General features: G+C 41.2%; 1 gene segment (V, D, J or C); it reads right to left on the bottom strand.

The window, feature by feature from the left end:
- LOC123606260 overlaps positions 1–21,662 on the bottom strand; it is a 43,515-nt gene that overhangs the window by 17,536 nt on the left and 4,317 nt on the right. Inside the window, 2 exon segments of the C gene segment in view lie at positions 689–1,018; positions 5,851–5,910. Of these exon segments, the coding sequence occupies positions 689–1,018; positions 5,851–5,910 (390 nt within the window).

Genomic DNA, 21,662 nt, shown 5'->3' with positions numbered 1-21,662 from the left:
AATGTTCATTGCGTACAATGGAAGCACGTGTGCACGTGTAAGCTTCACTCAGTCTTCACTTACCAAATTTCACCTTACAGTGGTAGAGAAAAGTCAATGTGAAAACACCAAAACTGTACTAAAATGTCAGTGACCAAAGTACCACTTTTTGTTGAGCTGTGATCTGCCTCCCTCAAATGAACAACAATTTGGTTGCCTAGAACTCATTTGTTATGGCTTATGTTTGAACAGAGCAAGATTGAAGTGAGAGAGACTTTGACTGCTGAGTAGAACATTCCTGAAGGATGGGCAATTGTTTTTATTTCCTAATCAAGTAAAATCATCAAAAGTGGATTCTCTTTTTGAGCATTTATTGGATACAAGGCTGCTAGGTGCTTTCATGTGTACTGTTTCATTTCACCCATACGGTGACCCTCAGAAACATCATTATGACCTCCATGTTTTGGATGATGAACCTGAGGTGAGAAAGGCTAAGTGAATTTTTCTGTTTCTTTGTATGTTCCAAAGCCCATACTATTTTAATTCTATGGGGAAATAGCAGGACAGTTATGGTACCATTAAAGGCAACAACATTAAGGAAAGATTTCTATTTGCTTCTTTTCCATTAATTCTTGACAGAAAAGGTGGTGTATTCCATCGGGGAAAAATAGGGTTCTGGGAGGTTATATTCATATGTACATGCACATACCTGTGTTTATTGAAGGAAAAAGAATCTCTTGATCAACCCCTCCTTTATTCTTCTCGTGTTTGACGATACATTTGTGTTCTTTACCCATTGACTCTTCTCTCACGGTCAGCCAGGTGTATTTCATGTATGTGTCCTTAGTCTTCATGGTGTCTCCCTGCTGGGATTTCAATATTTCTCTGCCATTTTTCTCTTTCCAATCTATATTGATAACGTCAGGGAAGAAATCCTCAAGAAGACAAAGATATGTTCCAGCCTTGTGGAGTTTTCTTTCAGCAATTGAAGGAAGAAAAATCGTGGGCTTGGGGGAAGTGTCTTCATCAGGGCTTTTAGCTGTGGAAGAAATTGGAATGGCAGTTAAAACTATAATGAGAAACACAAACATTGTATGGTTTGGAACCACCTAACACAAAAAAAAAGGAAGGAAAAGTTGCCATCGTGTTAGTGCTTACCAGGGCCTTCTGTCCACACTGGGGTTATGAAATGCTTGCTTTCTTAGTTTCCATGGGAAAAGGGGTTCAAGCAGTTATGAAACTTGCCAACGTCACAGCTATTAAGTGGCAGAGTCCAGATTAAAACATGTAATTTTGTGGAGCACCTGGGTGGTTCAGTCCTTTATGTGTTTAGCTCTTGATTTTGGCTCAGGTCATGATCTCATGGTTGGTGAGTTCAAGCCCCGCATCGAGTTCTGTGCTGACAATGTGGAGCCTGCTTGCTCTCTCTCTTTCTCAAAATAAATAAATAAACTTACAAAAAAAAAGTTTTAAAACATGGAATTTTGTTAAACAATACACAGTCACTTGTTTGAGTGTGAATTATTTCCAGGCATACTTGACAATCTATTAAGTTGAGCTTTTAGCTTCAAATAAGAATCCCATGCCCACCTCTGACACTGGAGTTCTTCTTGATTTCTGAATTTTAAAACATTTTGCTCTCACATCTGAGCCACACCAGGATTTTGAGCAGGACAATGTTTAAAGCTGCACCTCCAAATTATTTACAATGCCTTGAATTTAGAAGCAATGTGGCAGTATTTCCAAAACTTCTATATAAAAAAAACTTACTGATTATTTTCAGAAATTCTCTTATATTAACCTTATCAAATAATGCACTGGTCACAATTTTGTTTTGCTTTAGGAAATATTCACGGAAAGCACACTTTATATTGGAATTTCATTAGAAGTTGACACATGACTAAAAAGACACCATACTTCAATGCTTAGCATCTCCCCCAAATTTGGATCTGCGCTACAAGCCTGCTGAACTTGTCGTACCCACAAGTTTCTTTGTTTTTACCTGCTCAATAACGTTATATGTAACTGCTGTAATGTTAATAGTTATGGTTCCAGAGTTTCTTGTAGACATAATATCAAAACATATAAAAAAAAACATCATGGGTTTCAAGGGCCTGTCACTTGAATGCTGGAATGTTACCTAATTATACATTTAATGTTAATGTAGTGATTGAAATTATAAATAGTAGAACCCTTTCCAATTTGATTTCCAACTGAAACACTAATTATTTACTCATTTTCTTTTTGGGCTATTTTGCATTTGGAATAATAATTTTATGGGCATTTTCTTAAGCATAATTGGATTTCTGGATTCCTTCTTTGAGAAGAAAAGAAAAAAAAAATCTTGAGAATTTCTGCCTGTGCCACAAAGCTCCTGAGTTCTGTACTAAATCAGTAAGCAAGCAATGATGAGATTTTACTCATGCGGTAAATAGAATTAGCTCATAGTGTGGTTGTTTTAATTTTGTACATCTTGCTTGTAGTAAGAAATAGTATTTCATTGGTTGTAATAGTAAAGCACTGCATACTTCTCCAACCATATACTTTGTTTTTATTTTTAAAAGCATATGATGTGAAAAAAGTTTAATTTTAAAATTTTACATGACATTTACTTCATTTTAGCCCCCATTTAATACATTAAAGATCTAGTTTTCATGTTAGGAAATTTGGTTTTCTTATAGAAATACTTCTGGCTCATCACAGTAAAGAAAATTTCTTGATGGTGAGACATGATGTTTACCTCCTGTCCCTTTTCCTCAGCTAGATTCTGGAAGTTTCATTCTTTTCCAGATAGAAGGAATCTTGAACTCTCATAACTTTCTCAATGTGATAGTTAACTGAGCATTAATAGTGTACTTGATCGTATATGGTTAGTGTTTGTCTTTAGGGTAATTATTTTACATGTTTTTTTTTTCTTTCAACATTCTTTTTTAGATTTATTAACAGTGTTTTTTATGGCCACAATAATTTTCATTATGCATAAAATAGAAACCTGTTTACACAATAAATAAACTTGTTTGATACCCTTATATAATAAAAAGAATTTGAGGTTAATTGCCTGAGTTTTATAATTTTATGATGATGAAGCTGTATGAATTCTATATAAATTTATCAAATGTCAACCACAATATTTATAAGTGTGGCATTTCAAAGTTGCCTATTGATATTGATTGAAAGTTTCTCTATTTTATTCTCATTTTACTTTTATTAAAAATAAATTATAAGTATTTCATATATAAATATGAATTTCAAATTAACGACATTTCTAAGTATATTTAAAAGTACTAACTATATCTCTATGTTTCTAAGTACATTCTAACTATATATTTTTTTTTTTATTTATTTTTTTGATAGAGAGAGACAGAGCACAAGTCGGGGAGGGGCAGAGAGAGATGGAGACACAGAATCTGAAACAGGCTCCAGGCTCTGAGCTGTCAGCACAGAGTCTGACGTGGGGCTGGAACTCACAAACCGCAAGATCATGACCTGAGCCGAAGCCGGGTGCTTAACCAACTGAGCCACCCAGGCGCCCCACATTCTAACTATATTTTAGACATGTAATTGTGTTTCTACTACATACAAGCATGAAGCCCAAACTTGTTCCTGTTATAGTTTCTATCAATTATGATCAAGGATTAAGGTTTAAAGTACTTAGAACTACAAAGATTAAAAAAAAACACATTTTCATTTCATTTTTGCTGCCAAGTAAGGGAAGAAAAGTCCATTAAACAGAAGCAAAAACCTCTAAATTCAAGTTTTTTGTGTATCCGTGGACAGCAAGGGAACTTCCCATTGGAGCAGTTACAAGTACACCTGACGCCTCTGGAGAATTTCTGCTCTGTCAGTAGGATCGGCTACAGACCACCCTCCATAGTGGATAAAATTCTCCCTTTAGGTTCGAAATGGGGCAACCTCCATCCAGCACCCATTTTGTGTAAGACAACGTGCCAAGTACTTTATTCACAGTCTCTCATTTAATTCTGGTCTACTCTTTCTGAATACATACTGTTACCCCATCTTATGGATTAGGAAACGGAAGCCAGAGAATAATTACCCAAGTTCACATAAACAGTAAGTGGTGGAGCCAGAGCTCCGGTCAGCCTGAGCCCAAAGCCCAGGTTCTCTGACCACACCCTTTCACCATCCGAAAAGGAAATGTGTCAACTCAGAAAACTTACCTGTCGTGATCAACTTGTTCTCAGACCAAACACCTTCGTGACAATTACAGATTGCCCATGAGTACTTTTTTTTTGCTCTAAAGTGTACATTTTAGATGCATGTGAAGAGTCTGAACAAAATTCTTAATGAATATAAGGGCAAAAGAAGGAGTATTTCTCAACCGATATTCATAATGATATCGTTTTTAATTTGTAAGTATAATCTAATAAAGATAAAATATTATCAATGAATATTTGACTTTATAACTATATCATTATACGTTTATATATTCAAGTTGCAAGACCATCCCACTTTTTTTACATCCAGGTATTTCTACTGAAAAATGAGAAATCATCTCATAGTCAGGCTAACAATATTTGAGGTAATGCTTACAACATTCTAATCATTTACAAACTGGTAACAATGAGTCTTAGAATTAAAAGTATTCTGCAAATCTGACCATTTGGTCTAAAGTGATCTGCAGACTACATGGTAATTAATACATTTTTCTGCACTCTTGTTTTAATAAAGAACTCCAGTGGGTGGTAATTTGAATTCTGAAGAAGTGTTATTTCTGATGGCTGACCATGTCCCAACCCTTGTGGTAGTCATTTCCATATTTAATTTCATTTAGTCCTTGTAACATTTAGTCCTTGAGATGGTTCTTACACTGAGAGAATGAATAGATGGGAATTTAGCAAATATTAACCGTAGTGTCCCTATATATTTTAACTTTTTCTTTATTCTTTCTCTTTTCCAGTTTTTTTTCCATAATGCACATGTATTATTTTTATAATTTTAAGAAAGCAATAACCAGTGAATCAAAAATTACTTGCTAAAGGATGATTATACACAACATGATAGATTCAGATTCAAAGTTCACATTTTTCTCTGCACCACGGCCTCTTAACATATTTTTCAGAACCTCCTGAATTATATCTCTGTCATCAGTATCTAATTGGATTGCTAGAATTTACATGGGGGTATGTAGTCACTTGGAAAAAAAGAGAACCAGAAACTTGCTTCACAATTTATGAATTCACTTGTATCTGTGATCACAACCACTAAGGGAAGCAAAATATATAATTTCTTTTATTTTTCCAGTGTTTTACCAGCATTGTGAAAATTCTTGGGAAATTGTATTTGATTAGATCTGCTAAGCTAGAAACCTCCCTGTGAGATGTTCTCCCTCATCCAAGCAAAATTGCATCTCTAAGACTAATGAAGAATGAACGCATTTACTAGTCTGAATTTAGAAAAAACAAACTCAGCTTATGACCTTCTTGAATATGTTTGCACAGTTAAACGTGTCCATACCTGATATGAATCACCTTGTGACAAAGGACAAGTTAAGTAATTTTTTGTTCTTTCTTTTCCATTGGTATTTTTGGAATCAAATAAATAAAATATAAAGTTTTTAAATAAACCTTTCAGCACAAAAATCTCACAGGGACCTTACATCCCCACCCCTCAGGGACCCCCAGTTGCTCTAGCAAGTTAGCTTCTTGTCAATGTCGTCCACACAAGCTCAGGCGGCAACTACCCCCAAGGACTGGGACACAGTCACCTACCTCTCCAAGGATCCCGCTGCCATTTGTGACCAAACTGGGACTGAATCCTAGAATTCTGAGCCGGCACCAGCACCTAGCCTGCCGCCCCTGCATCACCTGCCTCCCCTCCCTACGATATATGGAAGAATGAAAGAATATTTACCTGTAACCCTGAGCAGTGTGCCAGGACCGAACACTTTGTGGGCCCAGCCATACCCAGCCCACTGTCTGAAAACCTTTTACAGAAATCTCCCTTTGTGCCCCTTTTAAACTGAGCCCATATTTTTCAGTATTTAAATAAATATGTAAAAACAGGCCCTGCTAACATTAAACAAAGATGAATCTCAAGCCAAATCACATTAGATATGAACGCAGTCAAGAATGGGTGAACTGACCCCTTTCTGCCTGGGCAGCTGGGTTCTGTCTTTCCACCTCCCTCACCCGGGTTGGAGAGTATGGTTTTACCTTTCCTCAGTGTTTTGCTGAATCCTCTAAACCTCTTTTCTTAAGAGGTTTTCATGTAGGGGCGCCTGGGTGGCGCAGTCGGTTAAGCATCCGACTTCAGCCAGGTCACGATCTCGCGGTCCGTGAGTTCGAGCCCCGCGTCAGGCTCTGGGCTGATGGCTCAGAGCCTGGAGCCTGTTTCCGATTCTGTGTCTCCCTCTCTCTCTGCCCCTCCCCCGTTCATGCTCTGTCTCTCTCTGTCCCAAGAATGAATAAACGTTGAAAAAAAAAAAAAAAGAGGTTTTCATGTATCAGACCAGTTCTTTTCCTGGAGTGTAATTTACAGATACTATTTCTATAATGTTCAAAGAGGAACAAAAATAGAAATAGCATATTTGAATATTTAATAAATAAAAGTTAATCTTTTTACAGATATTTGTTGTTGTTGTTTCTATGTACTCGGGGTGGGTACCTGGTTTGATTGTAAAGTAAGTTCTTTCCAGAATCCCATTCCCACTGAAGGTAGACCAGATGAGTTGTCCCAGAGTCTGAAATCTTAATGATGATCTCTTAACCTATTATGCTGAGACCCCTCTTTAGACTTGATTATATGTATATAATCAATATATATTGATATATATGTTGATATACCTATATTATATATATTGAATATATATACCTATATATATACCTATGTATATAACATAGGTATATATTTATATATATTGTATATATAGGTATATAGATAGATATAGACATAGATATAGATATAGATATAGATATCTATATATATACCGTTTCCAGAGCACTGATGTAAAATCCTGAGCTGCTCATCAGGGGATCCTGTCTGGTCTGGTCTTTCTGCCACTGTCCCGGCCTGAGTGAAAAGGCAGCTGTGGGTCATGCGGCCGAGTCCTGCGTGTAGGTCACCTGCTCCAGCTCGTCTGCCAGAGTCAGTGTTTCCGGTGCACTTGATGCCGATGCGGAAAAAGAAGACTGAATGCAATGGTGTCAAAAGAATTTGTCGGGTTTTTTTTTAAGTTTGTTTATTTTGAGAGAGAAAGAGAGAGAGAGAGAGAGAGAGAGAGAGCATGTGTGCCAGTGGGGGCAGGGGAGGGGCAGAAAGAGACAGAGAGAGAGAATCCCAGGCAAGCTCCCTGCCGTCAGGGCAGAGCCCAATAAGGGGCTCCATCTCAGGAATGCGGAAATCACGACCTGAGCGGAAACCAACAGTCAGACGCTTAACTGAGCCACCCAGGTGTCCCAAAGAACTTGTCATTTTACAGAAACACTCTAAGAATCACACTGTGAGAATTCAATAAATGCATATTCAACAAGTCTGACATGATCTTTTTGGGGGGAGAGGGACTATTTTAGTGCATTGTTTTTTAAGAAGCATTGTTTTCTGCATGAGCAGTAATACAAATAATAAGCCTTTACTATTAAGCATTCAACTAAAGAGTTGATTGAAAAGGTTAGGCTCAGAGGAGTAAATATTTAGAATTTAAAATATGGCTTAATCTTTCCAATATTACTTAATGGTCTACACCAGACCCTTTGGAATGGTTAAGTCTCCATTGGGTCTCAAACTTTGCCACAGTAACTCGTCATGTGACTTTAAGTAAATAACTGAACTTCTCTGAGCCTCAGGTTCTTTTTTTTAATGTATATTTATTCTTGAAGGAGAGAGACAGAGCACGAGTGGGAGAGGGTCAGAGAGAGAGGGAGACAGAATCCAAAGCAGGCTCCAGGCTCTGAGCTGTCAGCATAGAGCCTGATGCGGGGCTTGAACCCAAGGACCCCAAGATCATGACTTGAGCTGAAGTCAGGTGCTTAGCCGACTGAGCCAGCCAGACACCCCTAAGCCTCAGGTTTTTTGTTTTTGTTTTTGTTTTTGTTTTTCTTGTGAAAGTGGAAAAAGAGGGTCTTCTGGGCAGGGCTGTTGAGGATTGAGATAAGGCACTGAAACTATTCAACGTGGTATCTGGCCCTCAATAAATACTTGCTAATATTATTATTCTCTGTAATGGGATGGTTTGGGGCCCCTTTATCCAATCTTCCACTAAACAAAATGTATGAATTTGATAAGCAATAAGTAGTACATAAATTAAGAAAGCAAAAGAGCTCATGAACCTAAGACATTCTGTGTCTCTGACGGCCACAGGCTGAAAAACAAGGGGCCCGACAAGCCACAATGTAGACTACTTGTCCACTAAACTACAAGCTTTTTGGAGTGTGGGGACTGTGCCTTACACACCTTCTATCTCTAGCATCGAATGTAGAAACTGTCTTCAATAATGCCTGTTGAGACAATAAATGAACACACGAGATTGTAAAACCATGCAGACAGATTCTTTTCATGGATTCCAGAGCTGAAATGGTTTACTGAGCTCGCAAGTTCCATTCCACTGGTCCATCTCTAGGCAATATCACAGGAGCCATGAGAGCACAAATTTTGGCTAGTCTCAGCCTACCCTCTAAGAAGCTGGAATAAAGAATAAGTGGGACAAAATAAAAGAGTAAGTGGGATTTATTGATGTTCTTTGGTCATTTCCTGTTAAGACCTAAATTTCATTGTACTGCTCTTGAAGATGAGACCAGAAGTCATCATACAGGCTTTGCAGGTTGGTAGAGAAAGGAGCACTCTTCATTAAGAACGGAGCATCAGAGGTACTTAAAGTGTTTCTCACTTAAAACGGGGTCTACAAGAAAATCTTCTTGAACTAACAATGTACAGCAATGTTTTACACACATATTTTAATTTCAATACTGAAACTATCCTTTTATGAGGTGTGTTTCCTAAAGGTAGAATTTCAACCTTCTTATAAGCAGGGAGGAAAATAAGCTGTCTACAAGTAGTTTTGTTTCCATATAGAGTGACCAGTAGCTACAAAATTGCTGTCCATATGTTGATGTGATCCTACATTGTTTTTTTCTAAAAAAAAATTCTGTCAGTTTTTCATTCACAGGATCCAAATAGAACAAAGTTACTTACCAGGAGGAGTTACTATGAGCCTAATTCCTTCTGCAGATATCTTGATCCAGCCTGGTTAGAGGTTATCACACTGGTTAGAGCTTCTAAAAAGATGTCAGCCTTCTTCTGAGCCTCATGGCATGACCAGCAGGTAGAAACCTTGTTCTGGAGATTTGATCTTCCGGGTTCCCTTGGAAGTCCTTGGATATAGGCTTCATGGCATCTGGTATTTTATTTTTCCTCAGATTAATTGACCCAAATACCTGGTTTTTTTTGGAGGCAGTAGACATGAAAAAGTGCTGATAAAAAATGGAAATGATAAGAAAGAAAAAAAGAAAGAAAGAAAGAAAGAAAGAAAGAAAGAAAGAAAGGGGAGGGAAAGAAGAAAGAAAGAAAGAAAGAAAGAAAGACAGGAAGGGAGGAAGGAAGGAAGAAGTGAAGGAAAGAAGTAAAGGAAAGAAGGAAAGGAAAGAAAGAAATAAGTGAAGGAAAGAAAGAAAAGAGAAAGAAAAAAGGAAAGAAAAAAAGAAGAGATAGGGACCAGTGGTCTACCAAGGACTTTTATAAATTACCAGGAAAAGTGTTCAGAGAATTAAGACATTTTGATTTCCAGGTGTTCAAGTGTGTGAAACTGCTCAGACACCACATCAAAGGAAAAGCCCTTCTGTTCTCACAAACACCAAGTCTGCTCCGTTAGCAATTTTGGATTGTACTTCTGAAAGAGTATTCACTTTGGTAACTGAAAATGCAAATATGCCAACAGACATATACTTGAGTAATGTGAACAATGGTCTCCATTTTTTAGCAGCCACGGTTACCATTTGGCAACACAAATCTTTACCATGCAATGCACAATGAGAAAATAATTTCTATGATGACAATATTCTCCTGGAATAAAAGAAAAAATTTGTAGAATTCTATCTCCCATGGAAAAATGGATTTCTTATTAACACTAAAGTTTGAAAACAAACTCAGTTGTCTGAGATGTTGACAGAAGAAGCCTCTTAGAAGCTGTTCTGTGATCTTTAGATATGCAGGTGTAGCCCCACCTCTGTGGTTAACTAGCTTCGGACAAGGTATCTGCCATCTTTGGGCTCCCATATGCCCATTTGTTGTGTGGGCATTGGGCCAAGTTGTCCAAAGGGACCTTCCTGTTCCAACAGCTTAGAAACCTGTGATTAAGAGCAGGGCAGTGTCTGCTGTGGCTGCTCAAGTGAGAAAGGAGTTGAGGGTTAGTGATAAAGAAGGTTTTCTTACAGGTCCTTCTGCCTGTGTGACAGAGTAAGATCCTAGCAGGCATAGGAGCAGGTGTCTTCATTGGATTTGAACACATAATTGATTATCAGGTAGAAGATTTTACGTCTTTCTTATGTGTGTCCAAGGAGGAGTTGGGCTTGTCTTGCTTGTGATCTTGATTGAGCCATATAGGATTCATCTCAGGGGCTCTATTTTTTGTTGGAACCAGTGCACTATGGCTTTCTCCAAGGAACCCCTAGACAGCTTGCAACCTATGTGCACTGTTCTGTGTGGTGTTCAGTTGTCGCAGACTTTGAGTCTAGAATTCTCTCTCTGTCCAGCAAGAGAGTGAATGCAGAATTAAATGTGAGAGAAGCTAATGTCTGGGAGGAGACAAGAGCCCTGAGTAAGGGTCCTTGCTCTGTATTTATCAGGATCAGAAGGGTTACGTGCAGAAAGAGACAATAAAACAGTGATCATTAACTCGTGTGTGAGAGAAAGGAGGTTTCAAAGATATGTGGTGTTACGGGTTTGGGTCAATACAAAACAAAATCCTGGTGCTGTGCAGATGACTGTTTACAGCAGGCAGCAGGCACCCTGTCTGTTTATGTTAACTTACCTACTGGATAAGACAGATCGAGCATGCTACCTCAGGGTCAACAAGGCACTTTTTTTTTTTTTTTTTTTTTTTTTTTGCTAATTAGCTCCAGGCAAGTTCACCCTGCTGTGGAGGTCTATCGCCCTGTTTACCCATTTATCTCTTCTGGACACTTCCATCCTGTGGCTGCTTTCTGCTCTAAGTCTTGTTAACCCATTGGTCCAAGCTCAGGGAATTCCTAAACTTATTCCCCACAGTTAGTTAAAAAAAAAACTTGATCCTGAGACATTCTAATTTTGGTATCTTCATTTAAAAAGCAAAGGAAAGAGGGGCGCTTGGGTGGCTCAACTGGTTAAGTGCCCAACTCTTGATTTCGACCCAGGTCTTGATCTCACAGTTCATGAGTTCAAGCCCCCTGTCAGGCTCTGTGCTGACAGTGTGGAACCTGCTTGGGATTCTTTCCCTCCTTCTCTGCCTATCCCCTGCTCACATGAACGTGCACATACTCTCTCTCTGTCTCAAAAATTAATTAATTAATTATTTAAAAAGCAAAGGAGAGAAATCAGAGGCACTTGAACAAGTTGAAGTGGACAGAAAAACAGTGAAGAGACAAGAAAGGAGTATAGTCAACCTACAAACCCAAGCCAAAGATGCACAGAATTATGCAGTGTTGGCATTGCCGGTGAGTACTCAGAATTTTCTCAAAGAGGGGTCTTGAGTCAGGACTGGGGAGGCAGTGGAGGCCTTATTCATCAGAGTAAAGTACGGGGGAGGAATGGCCTTGTCATTAAGATCCGTCTCAGTGTTATTTTATTATGTTCCTGGGATATAGAGCTACTGGATTCCAGAACCTCACCAAAACACCCATGTTGTCATAACTCAACATTATCTTCCTTCAGGAGGCAATAACTTCACTTTTTCCTTTAGGTTTTGCTTCAAACACACCTACCCTTAAGCTCTGTTTCACTCTGAAGTTTAGATTTTACATCATATTTTGCAAGAGTGTGGGAGCTTAATGGCTATCCTGAGAATTGGAAGAAAAGCCTTACTACTCTATAATAACAAATGAGATAATAATCCCACCACATTATGCAGAAGTAGGTGCATTTTATATATGGGTAGTTTGTAGAAAGTTTACAAATTTGAGGAAATATTAACAATTACTATAGTTATTTCTTTAGATGCTATGATGTTACTATACTCTGCTGTGAATGAACAAAAATCTTGGAGAAGAAATATCTTTGATTTATTATCCTCGACTCTTATCCTCAACTCTTTCCATATCCACAATTCTTAGCATTTCAAAATGACGTGTATTTTATTGTTTGAAGAACAATGTCAGATGTGACTTTTAATGAGTCCCTGAGCTCCTGTGTTAGCTGAAATGGCTCAGGGAAGCCGTTCGGTTGTAATGGTTGTAATGGGTTGTAAAGGATGCTGTGATGTGCTGACCCTGTGCTCGCACTGTCCTGTGTGGAACCTCCTTCGGTCCCCAGCAACCCTATGAGAAAGATTTGGTAACGTTCCTGGATCGTGCTGTCAGTTAAGTGGCTGAGCAGGAATTCAAATCCAGGTTTTTATCACTCCAAAGGCCTTATGGGGGCCCCTGGGTGGCTCAGTTGGTTAAGCATCTGACTTGGGCTCAGGTCATGATCTCGAGGTTCATGAGTTCGAGCCCTGCATCAGGCTCTGTGCTGACAGCTAGAAGCCTGGAGTGTGCTTTGGGTCCTGTGTCTCCTTCTCTCTCTGTCCTTCCCCTGCTCATGCTATCTCTCTCTCTCTCTCTCTCTCTCTCTCTCTCTCTCTCTCTCATTCCCAAAAAAAGAAAGAAAACAACAAAGACCTTGTGGTTTTCATCATTCTCCTATTCATTCATTCATTCATTCATTCATTATTCATTCAAAGCCAGCAAACCATTTTGCACACTGGATATGGCTTCCTCCCCAGGAAGCTTCTTATAGATGGAGAAGTGGAAACTTCAGGACACTTACAAAAGCCATTCAGTCCCCAACAGTGATAAGAATCGAGTGACCTAACTGAAAGAAACATCACAGATTGCGTCCTTGGGCTCCTAGCTCAGACCTTGCTGAGGACACAGATGCAGGAGACAAGTCCTGTAGAGACAGTGGCCAGGTCCTTGGGAGCTAGAAAGGCGCGGGTATATGTTTTCGGGGGTGTGGCATAGTGGGAGGGCTTCTGTTCAGTGTCAGTGGCGCATTTCCATACAGTGGATCCCAGCAGATGCAGTCATACAGCCCAGCACCTGCCTCATTAACTCGGTGTATCCTCAGACTCCCTGGCAAATCCCTCTGTCCTTTCCTGGCTTCGCATCTTTCCTCACTAACACCTTGTTCCTGTACATTTTCACTTGAGGAAATACACAGAATGTGTTTTAGAGGCTGGTCTGACATCATTCGATACTAGTGTATATCACACATTCGTTTTTTTTTTTTAATTTTTTTAACGTTTTTATTTATTATTGAGAGACAGAGAGAGACAGAGCATGAGCAGGGGAGGGGCAGAGAGAGACAGGGAGACACAGAATCCGAAGCAGGCTCCAGGCTCCGAGCTGTCAGCACAGAGCCCGACGCGGGGCTCGAACTCACCAACCGTGAGATCATGACCTGAGCCGAAGTCGGCCACTTAACCGAATGAGCCACCCAGGCACCCCTATTATACATTCATCTTTAAGACACCTGTTATGTGGCATTCTAAAAATGCTGTGATTCTTGGGGCATCTGGGTGGCTCAGTAAGTTAAGCATCCGACTTTGGCTCAGGTTATGATCTCGTGGTTCACAAGTTTAAGCCCTGCATCCGGCTCCGTGCTGACAGCTCCGAGCGTGGAGCCTGCTTTGGATTCTGTGTCTCCCTCTCTCTCTCTCTGCCCCTCCTCCACTCACACTCAGTCTCTATGTCAAGAATAAAAATAAACAAAAAATAAATAAATAAAAATGCTGTGTGTCCTTTTTCTTGGTAATGGATGGTATGAGATGTGTTATTAAAATGTCGCCATTTGTATCTAAAAGAGAAACAGAAGCAACAATTAGCGAAATTTTGACATTCACTAAAATAGCACACATTTGTTCTCTATTAATGGAAAAGTTGGGGTCTAAGATTTACATTTTCTTCCTGAAGAATTCAAGGTCATGGTGGAATCTGTCAGGTTAGTTTGAATGACCATGTGGGCGGCCTTCTGCTGACTAGATTGTCCATGCTTAACATCAGCTTTCTTTACTGAGTGAAACGCCCCGTGGGTAAAGCCACTCACAGCTGCCAAGGGAGGCCACCAGGACCAGCCGGGACAGGAGCCACGTTCTGCCAGCACTTGTCAGGAGAGGTGGTTGAATACGGGCTGATCACCGCGCAGATCTGGTGGCTGTTGCCGTAAGAGGAAGGGGCGTTCTGAGCACACAGCTAAGAACCCACAATATTTATCCCAAAAGTCCTGCAAAACAGGGCTATTAACCCACTTTATCAGCAGATTTCTCTGACCGCTGGGTGATTGTTACCGTCCAATGATATTGGTGTAAAGAAGCCATTTGCTTGTTAAAGGACTAAAGTCCTTTATGGTTTAACACAGAGAGTGGGAGAGGGAGAGAGAGGGGGGCAGTTCTTTGAGTTCTCTTCTGTGAGTTTTGATTATCTGCTTCCTCTCTCTCTCTGTCTCTCTGTCTCTCTGTCTCTCTGTCTCTTTCGTCCTTCCATTGCAGATTGCAGTTTGGGTAATTTCCAGTGTCCTATATTTATCTAATTCTCTAATTCTCTCCTTACATCTCTTATATCCACTGGTAAGCCTCTCAGAGCATTCTTCATTTCTGTTGCTGTGGTTTTTAGTTTTGCTTTTCCTTTTGGTTCTTTCCCATAGTTTCCATTTGGGACTTTCCAAAATTTTCGGTGAATTTACCCGTTTGATCTTCCATATTGTCCATCTCTCTATTGGATTAGAGCCTTGAACATATTAATCATAGTTATTTTAAATTCCTGATACTTCCACCATCTATCTGTAGTATGTCTCAGTCTGGGTCTGGTGACCGCTCTGGGCCCTCACACTGTGTTTCCTCTTAACTTGCTGTATGCCTCCGAGTGTTTGGTTGGAAGCTGGCCACGTTGCGTGGTAGAGTGGACACTGAGGTAAATACGTTTTGTGCTTGAAAACTAGCACACCTTTCCTTCTGCTCGGCCTTTAGTGTGGGGGTTTGGGTTAACTAGGCAGGAGTTAGACCGGATCTGGAGTTGGTTGTCGCTAAATTATCAGGGTTGAAATGTGTTGTTGCCAGAGTCCAGACACTTAAAAATTCTTTAGTTGTGCTTTGCCTTGGTCCCTTCGCTTGTCTTCGAGGCTTCCGTTGTTCTGCTCCCCAGAGAAAGTCTATCTCTGGCTCTCTCTCAGCTCTATTCCGTGGTTACTTTTACTCAAGGTTTGCTGTCATGGGGGTGAAAGGTCAGGAAAGGACACATTCTCTGGTATTTTTATTAAGTCTCACTTTTAAGCAGATACAGTGAAGCTGGATCTTAAGGACGTGGCCTTCGTACGAATTCCTGCCTCTATTCCTGAGATGGGACATTTTCTTTTTTTTTAAATTTTTATTTAAATTTCAGTTAGTAACGCACAGTGCAATATTGGTTTCAGGAGTACAATCCAAGGATTCAGAAATAAAACATTTTAAATCCTTCTTCCCCCTCCCCCAGATGCCGTGGGTGCCCCCCTACTTCAGGCCATGGGTTTGATTTTGATGCCTATCATTCTGCAGTTGACATCTTGTTACCTTGGGACATAGGGGAGATGTTCCGGCCAAAGCTTTGGTGGTCGCCTCCTTTGCCTTCCCTCAACCGCAGCAGATTCCACCGGCACCTCCCCTGCAGATGAAGTCACCTCTTGTCTCCAGGGGTAACGGGGTGGATGGGGTCTGGGTGGATTTCAGTGGTAGTTGCTGTTTTCCTCCTGCAGCACCAAGGGGGAGGCTTTGTGTGGATTGTCCCTGGCCTTCCCTGCAAGAGTTTTGTGGGCTTCCTGGAGAAGAATCTTAAGAGGTGCTGGGAAATACCCTGGTTATGTTCTCAAGCATTCCCACTCCCCACTAGTCTATACTCAGCTCTCACTATTTCGTTAATAAATTCTACGTGAATCCCGTGACCAAGTGAGTATGTTGGACATCTGTTTAAGGTCAGCAAATACTCACATCCTGTGTCTCTCTGCAAGTGTCCGTCTGTCTCCAATGTTTGAGTATGTCAAGCACCCTGCAACCTCACTTCTCTAATGGGTTCAGTCATTAAATTTCAGTTTGTCCTGCCTTTTTTGGTTGTTATTGTAAGATGGGAACTGTGCATTCCCAGCTCTCTATGTCTCTGATCACATACAGGTCCTCTTTTCAATTTTTTTTTTTTTTTGTATTTTCTTTATATTAAAATTCTATCAGCAACAGAACAGAAGAGATTTTAGGTGACTTCTGCCCACATTCTACTATTTCTCTTTCCCATTTTTTAATTGGGCTTCTTTTCTTAGTATTGAGTTGTGATATTTCTCTCCATATTCTGGACACCAGTCTTTTCTGATATGTCTTTTGAAAATATTTTCTTCTAGGGGCGCCTGGGTGGCTCAGTCGGTTAAGCATCTGCCTTCACTCAGGTCGTGACCTCATGGTTCATGGGTTTGAGCCCCACGTTGGGGTCTCTGCTGTCAGCACAGAGACTGCTTCAGATCCTCTGCCCCTTTCTCTCGTTGTCCCTTCCCTGCACGTGCTCTCCATCTCTCTCAAAAAATAAACATTAAAAAATTTTTTAAAGTAGAAAATATTTTCTTCTAATCTGTGGATTTTCATTTCATTTTCTTGCAATTTTCCATTTTCCTTCTATGTATAGTATTGCAAAGAGCAGAAATGTTAATTTTTAGAAAGTCCAATTTATCAAATGTTTCTTTTATGACCTTGCTCTTGGTGTCCTATATGAGAAACCCTTGCCTTACCCAAGGTCACAAAGATTTTCTCCTGTATTTTCATCTAGAAGTTTTATTTTTTAGGTTATACATTTATGACTAGAATCCATTTTTAACTAGTTTGTGTATGTGATGTTTCACATCGATTGAGGTTTTTTTCCCCAGATAGATGAACATTTGTTCCGGTACCATTTGTTGAAAAGTCAATTCTTTGTTCATTGGATTTCCTTGACACACTGTTAGAAATTAGGTAACCATTTATGTGTTGTCCTACTTCTGGATTCTGTTCCTCTTATCTTTCCATTTATGCTTTTACCCAAACCCCACTGTCTTGATCATTGAGTCTTAATAGTGTTAGATCTCTTTTTAAAACCAGTTTGGCAATGCTATGTCCTTTGCTTTCCAATATGAAATTTGCAACCAGTTTAGTGATTTCCATGAATAGTCCTCCTGGGATTTTCATTGGGATTATATTGAATCTACTTATCTGTTTGAGGAATGTTTGACATCTAAAATATGTTGAGTTTTCCAATCTATGGACATGGTATATCTCTCCATTTATTTAGTTCTTCTTCGGCTTCTGTCATTAAAGTCTTATTGCTTTCAGCGTAAGAATCCTTCATATTTTTGGATAAATTTTTCTCTATGTATTATATATGTTCGTTGAGATTGTTGTTGTTGCTGTTGTAAATGGTACTATTGGTAAATTTCAGTTTCCAATTGCGACTTGCTAGGACATAAATTGCAATTAACCCTGCATCTCACATCTATTTTACACCTGTATAGTCCACCATGGTGTGCATGTGCCGTATCTGGAACCCACGTTCTTAAACAGGGGACTATTTCTTCCATATACACTTATGAGAACATAATAGATTACATACCACTCTGTAATAATAATGTGCCTACATGTATGTGCACACAGGTATGTATGTGTCTGTGCGTCTGTATTTATCTCAAGGCTCTAGAATGCACGGTTGAGGATTCATCACAGGAAGTACCCTGAATGTGCTTGCTCAGTACTGCTCCCTAAGATTCATCTATTCACACACGCGTTCAGCGAGTGGGTTCCGAGGCTGCATTACCGACCAGGCACGCGCAGACCCTGGCGATGTCACAGAACCACACACAAGGGTGCTCCTCCGGGCACTTGTATCCCAGCAGCACCAGCCTTCGTCTGCCTTCGTGTGGCGCAGCACCCGGCCCTCGAGTCCCGTCTGGGACCGCAGTCGCCTGCCTTCCCTCCATCCCAGTCCCCTCGTCATGCAGCCTGTGTCACCCATACTCCCTGGAAACCTCAGGACAAATTGCTGGGGGTCCCTGACGCACTCGGCTGTTCTCCACAAGCCCAGACAGCGGCTGTCATCAGGAGGCAATCTGGGCAACGGGAAGCTGGCGCAGGAGGCTGCCATCCTGCAGGTGCACCTGGTGGCCGTCTGCTTCTTTTCCTCTTGATTCTAGAACTGAGGTACCTGTCAGGGAGCACGGGGCGGGGCTGAGGCTGAGGCTGGGACGGGGGCTGAGGTTGCCCACGTGCAAAAGGACCAGAACTGAAGAGAGGACTTGGGGCCGACTTCCTGGCTCCTCTCATACTTTGTACCCATTTGTCTGTGGCTCCATCTACTCTGTTCTGTGGACTTTGTAAAAAAGAATCACAGTGGAGGAGACAGGGTGTCTCAGTGCTGCCAATTTATTGCTTTCTTCTGTCTCTGAGCGGGTGTCATAAGAGACCAAATGTGTATCCGATGCTCTAAAGTCTGATTCATTTTTGTTGGTACCAATTAACGGCTAAGTTAACAGATACAATGTTGAGTACTGTACATATTGTATTTATCTTTTGTTTTACTGTGTACATAGATATTTCCAGTCGTGTCATTTTGATGACTAACCAGTGAGACAGAGAGAGAGAGAGAGAGAGAGAGAATAGAGCAGACTTTTCTCCAAATATTGATAGGAAGCATTAAATAATTTCTTAAGATTCTCACACAATCTGAACAGAACGAAGAAGAAGCTCATTAGCCCAGAAAAAGGACAGATGACTGCTTGTAACTGGTCATCTTGTCTATCCAGGCTTTCCCTCCAAGGACAAGATGGAGACCCGAGAACCCTACTTTCCAGAAGCTTCAGGTCAGTGTTAGGTGTGTGTGACAGCTGGTGTCAGGGAAGAAAATAGCGGTCAAGCAGGGGCCACCCTTCCATGCAAATTCTAATAAGGTTTCTGATTTGTCTGGGGAATATTGGTCAGGTTGTGGCAACAGCAATCCCACCAGCCCATTTCCAGATAGTTAGATTGATGGGGGGGGGGGTGGTAAATGGATAGATATAGATGATAGTGATAGAGATAGAGGGAAAGATAGAGCTAGAGCTAGAGATGAGATAGAGAAAAATAGAGATAGAGATAATGACATAGACACAGATACGTAGATAGAGATTGAGATGGAGACAGAGACAGAGACACAGGTATATCTTGTGCAGATAGTAATATTACAAAATGAATGAAGGAAGGTTTTTGTGTGTAAATGTCCCAATTATTTCCTTCTAAGACATGGAGGCAGAAGTGAAAATTACAAGAAATACTGATAATTACTACCAAGTCCTTCCTCCAGGCTGCACGCTAAGCATTTGGATTTCTAATCTCATAACCTCACACCGTCCCTTCTCTGCTCCACAGAAGAAGGTTCTGGAGAAGCTCCAGCTCACCTCCTCCTCTCACTGCACCCCCCTGGGTTACCAGGGTCTATGCAAATGCAGGCTTTTGTGGTTGTTGTTGTTTTACTACATTCCCTATGACTATTTTCTCAAGGCTCTGAAAGGTAAAATTTGGTTCCTAGATTCAAACAACAGTATTTTTGTTGGTTCTTTGACGATTCTTTTTGGAGACTAGTTTATCTTTTTCAGCTCAGGAAGCTTCATGGACTAAGTTGTTTTGAAAACTCTGTACCTTGTCCACACCACTCTATGTAGTTACTTCCTCCTGAACAGGGTCTCCCATAGCACAGAAGCCTCCTTTTTACTAATTAAAACACGGCACAAGCTAGGCAGAAAATTAGAAAAAGGCACTTTTTCCAGGCTCGCACAGCCCTGCTCCAGGTACAGGGCGGGGAGGGCTCGGGATGGATTGTGGTCCCCAATGGTGCCCGCTCCCCCTTCACGCAGGCACCTTGAGCAGGGCGCAGTGGTTAGAGCAAACCCAGGCTACATCTCTGGTGTGTGGCAGGGGACGGGAGCGTTGTCATTGTTGAACTCACATGTGTCATCTCTTCCTCCTGATGTTGGAAGAGGCACTAAACTTACCAATTGAAAATAGTTTCCTCGGGGTGCCTGGGTGGCTCGGTCGGTTAAGCGTCCGACTTCGGCTCAGGTCATGATCTCGCAGTTTGTGAGCTTGAGCACCGCATCGGGCTCTGTGCTGACATCTCAGAGGCTGGAGCCTCCTTTGGATTCTCTGTCTTCTCTTCTCTCTGCCCCTCCCATGCTTATGCTCTGTCTCTCTCTGTCTCTCAATAATAAATAAATGCTAAAAATTAAAAAAAAAAAAAGAAAATAGTTTCCTCTGGTTTAGAACAGCCCCTTTCAGGCTAGTTCTGTCTCCTTTGTCCCCTTCCTCATCCTTCTGTCTCCCTGCCTCCTGCTCACCCCAGGATGCCATCACTGCACCCGGGAGGAGCGTTAGTTCTCACAGTCCCCCTGCCGCCCTCTTCCAGCCCTTGGCCCCGCTCTCTGGATTCAGACTCTCCCTCTGCATTGTCCTATGCAGTTACCAGCCCCGAACCCACCCCTACCGACTCACAGCACACCTTGGGATGCAAAGCTCCCACCTCAGCTTCTCATCCAAAGCCTGGCTGCTGCCTCCTGTGGTCCCCTCAGCACCCTGACCCTCTCAGAGATGCTAAGAAGCGTTATGGATCTCCCACCTGTGCAGCCCATGGGGACAGTCAGGGCTGGTTTGGGCTGGTCTGTGCCGATGTCTCCACTGTTGGTGATGTTCCTCCAGGGCCGTGTTCCAGAAGCTTGACATTAGCCAGATGTTCTCAGAAGTTCCCTCCGTGTGTCTAGGATTTTTTTTTAAGTTTATTTATTTGTTTTTGAGGGAGGGGCAGAGAGAGAGAGGGGGAGAAAGAATCCCAAGCAGGCTCACCGCTGTCAATGCAGAACTGGACTCAGGCCTTTATCTGATGACCAAAAGATCATGACCTTAGTCAATATCAAGAGTCAGACAACTGACCGAGCCACCCAGGCACCCCAGTTTTGGGTTTCTGTTGAAGAAGTTTCTATCCTCTCTGGGATAAGACCCTCAGAGACAAGGGAACCAAAAGGAACTTTCACTTCCTCTCTCCTCACCATTGAATACCACATCCTGGCCATCAGAACTAGCCCTTTCTCTCAGCCTACACGCTAACCTTGATGACACCACATCTCCCCTTATCTCCATCTAGCCCCTCTGGTAAAATCCTGTGTTCCTAGTTTACCAGGCTTACCCACCAATCTATAAACAGGAGATTTGGAAATTTAGACAATCACTTTCTTTATCAACTAAATCTGACTTTTAAGCTTAACTATCTCATGATTCACTCAAAACGGGAGCTTATGCTGGCCAAAGCCACTATCTCCTTCTACAGCTGCTATATGTCATGGTTTAGCCTGAACAAAAGAAGGACTCCAGGTGACATGATGTATTTGGGGAAAAAACTGTGCCAGAGACAAATTTCCAAAGCATCACTCTCATTGCATATTTTGTTTGTTTACTGAAGTCTGGCTGTGGGATTTTGAGCGTTCTCCATGTAGTTGAC

This window comes from Leopardus geoffroyi, chromosome A2 (assembly GCF_018350155.1).
Source record: "Leopardus geoffroyi isolate Oge1 chromosome A2, O.geoffroyi_Oge1_pat1.0, whole genome shotgun sequence".
NCBI lineage: Eukaryota > Metazoa > Chordata > Mammalia > Carnivora > Felidae > Leopardus > Leopardus geoffroyi.
Note: the sequence above shows the minus strand (reverse complement) of the source record. Positions and strands in the feature narration are given on the sequence as shown.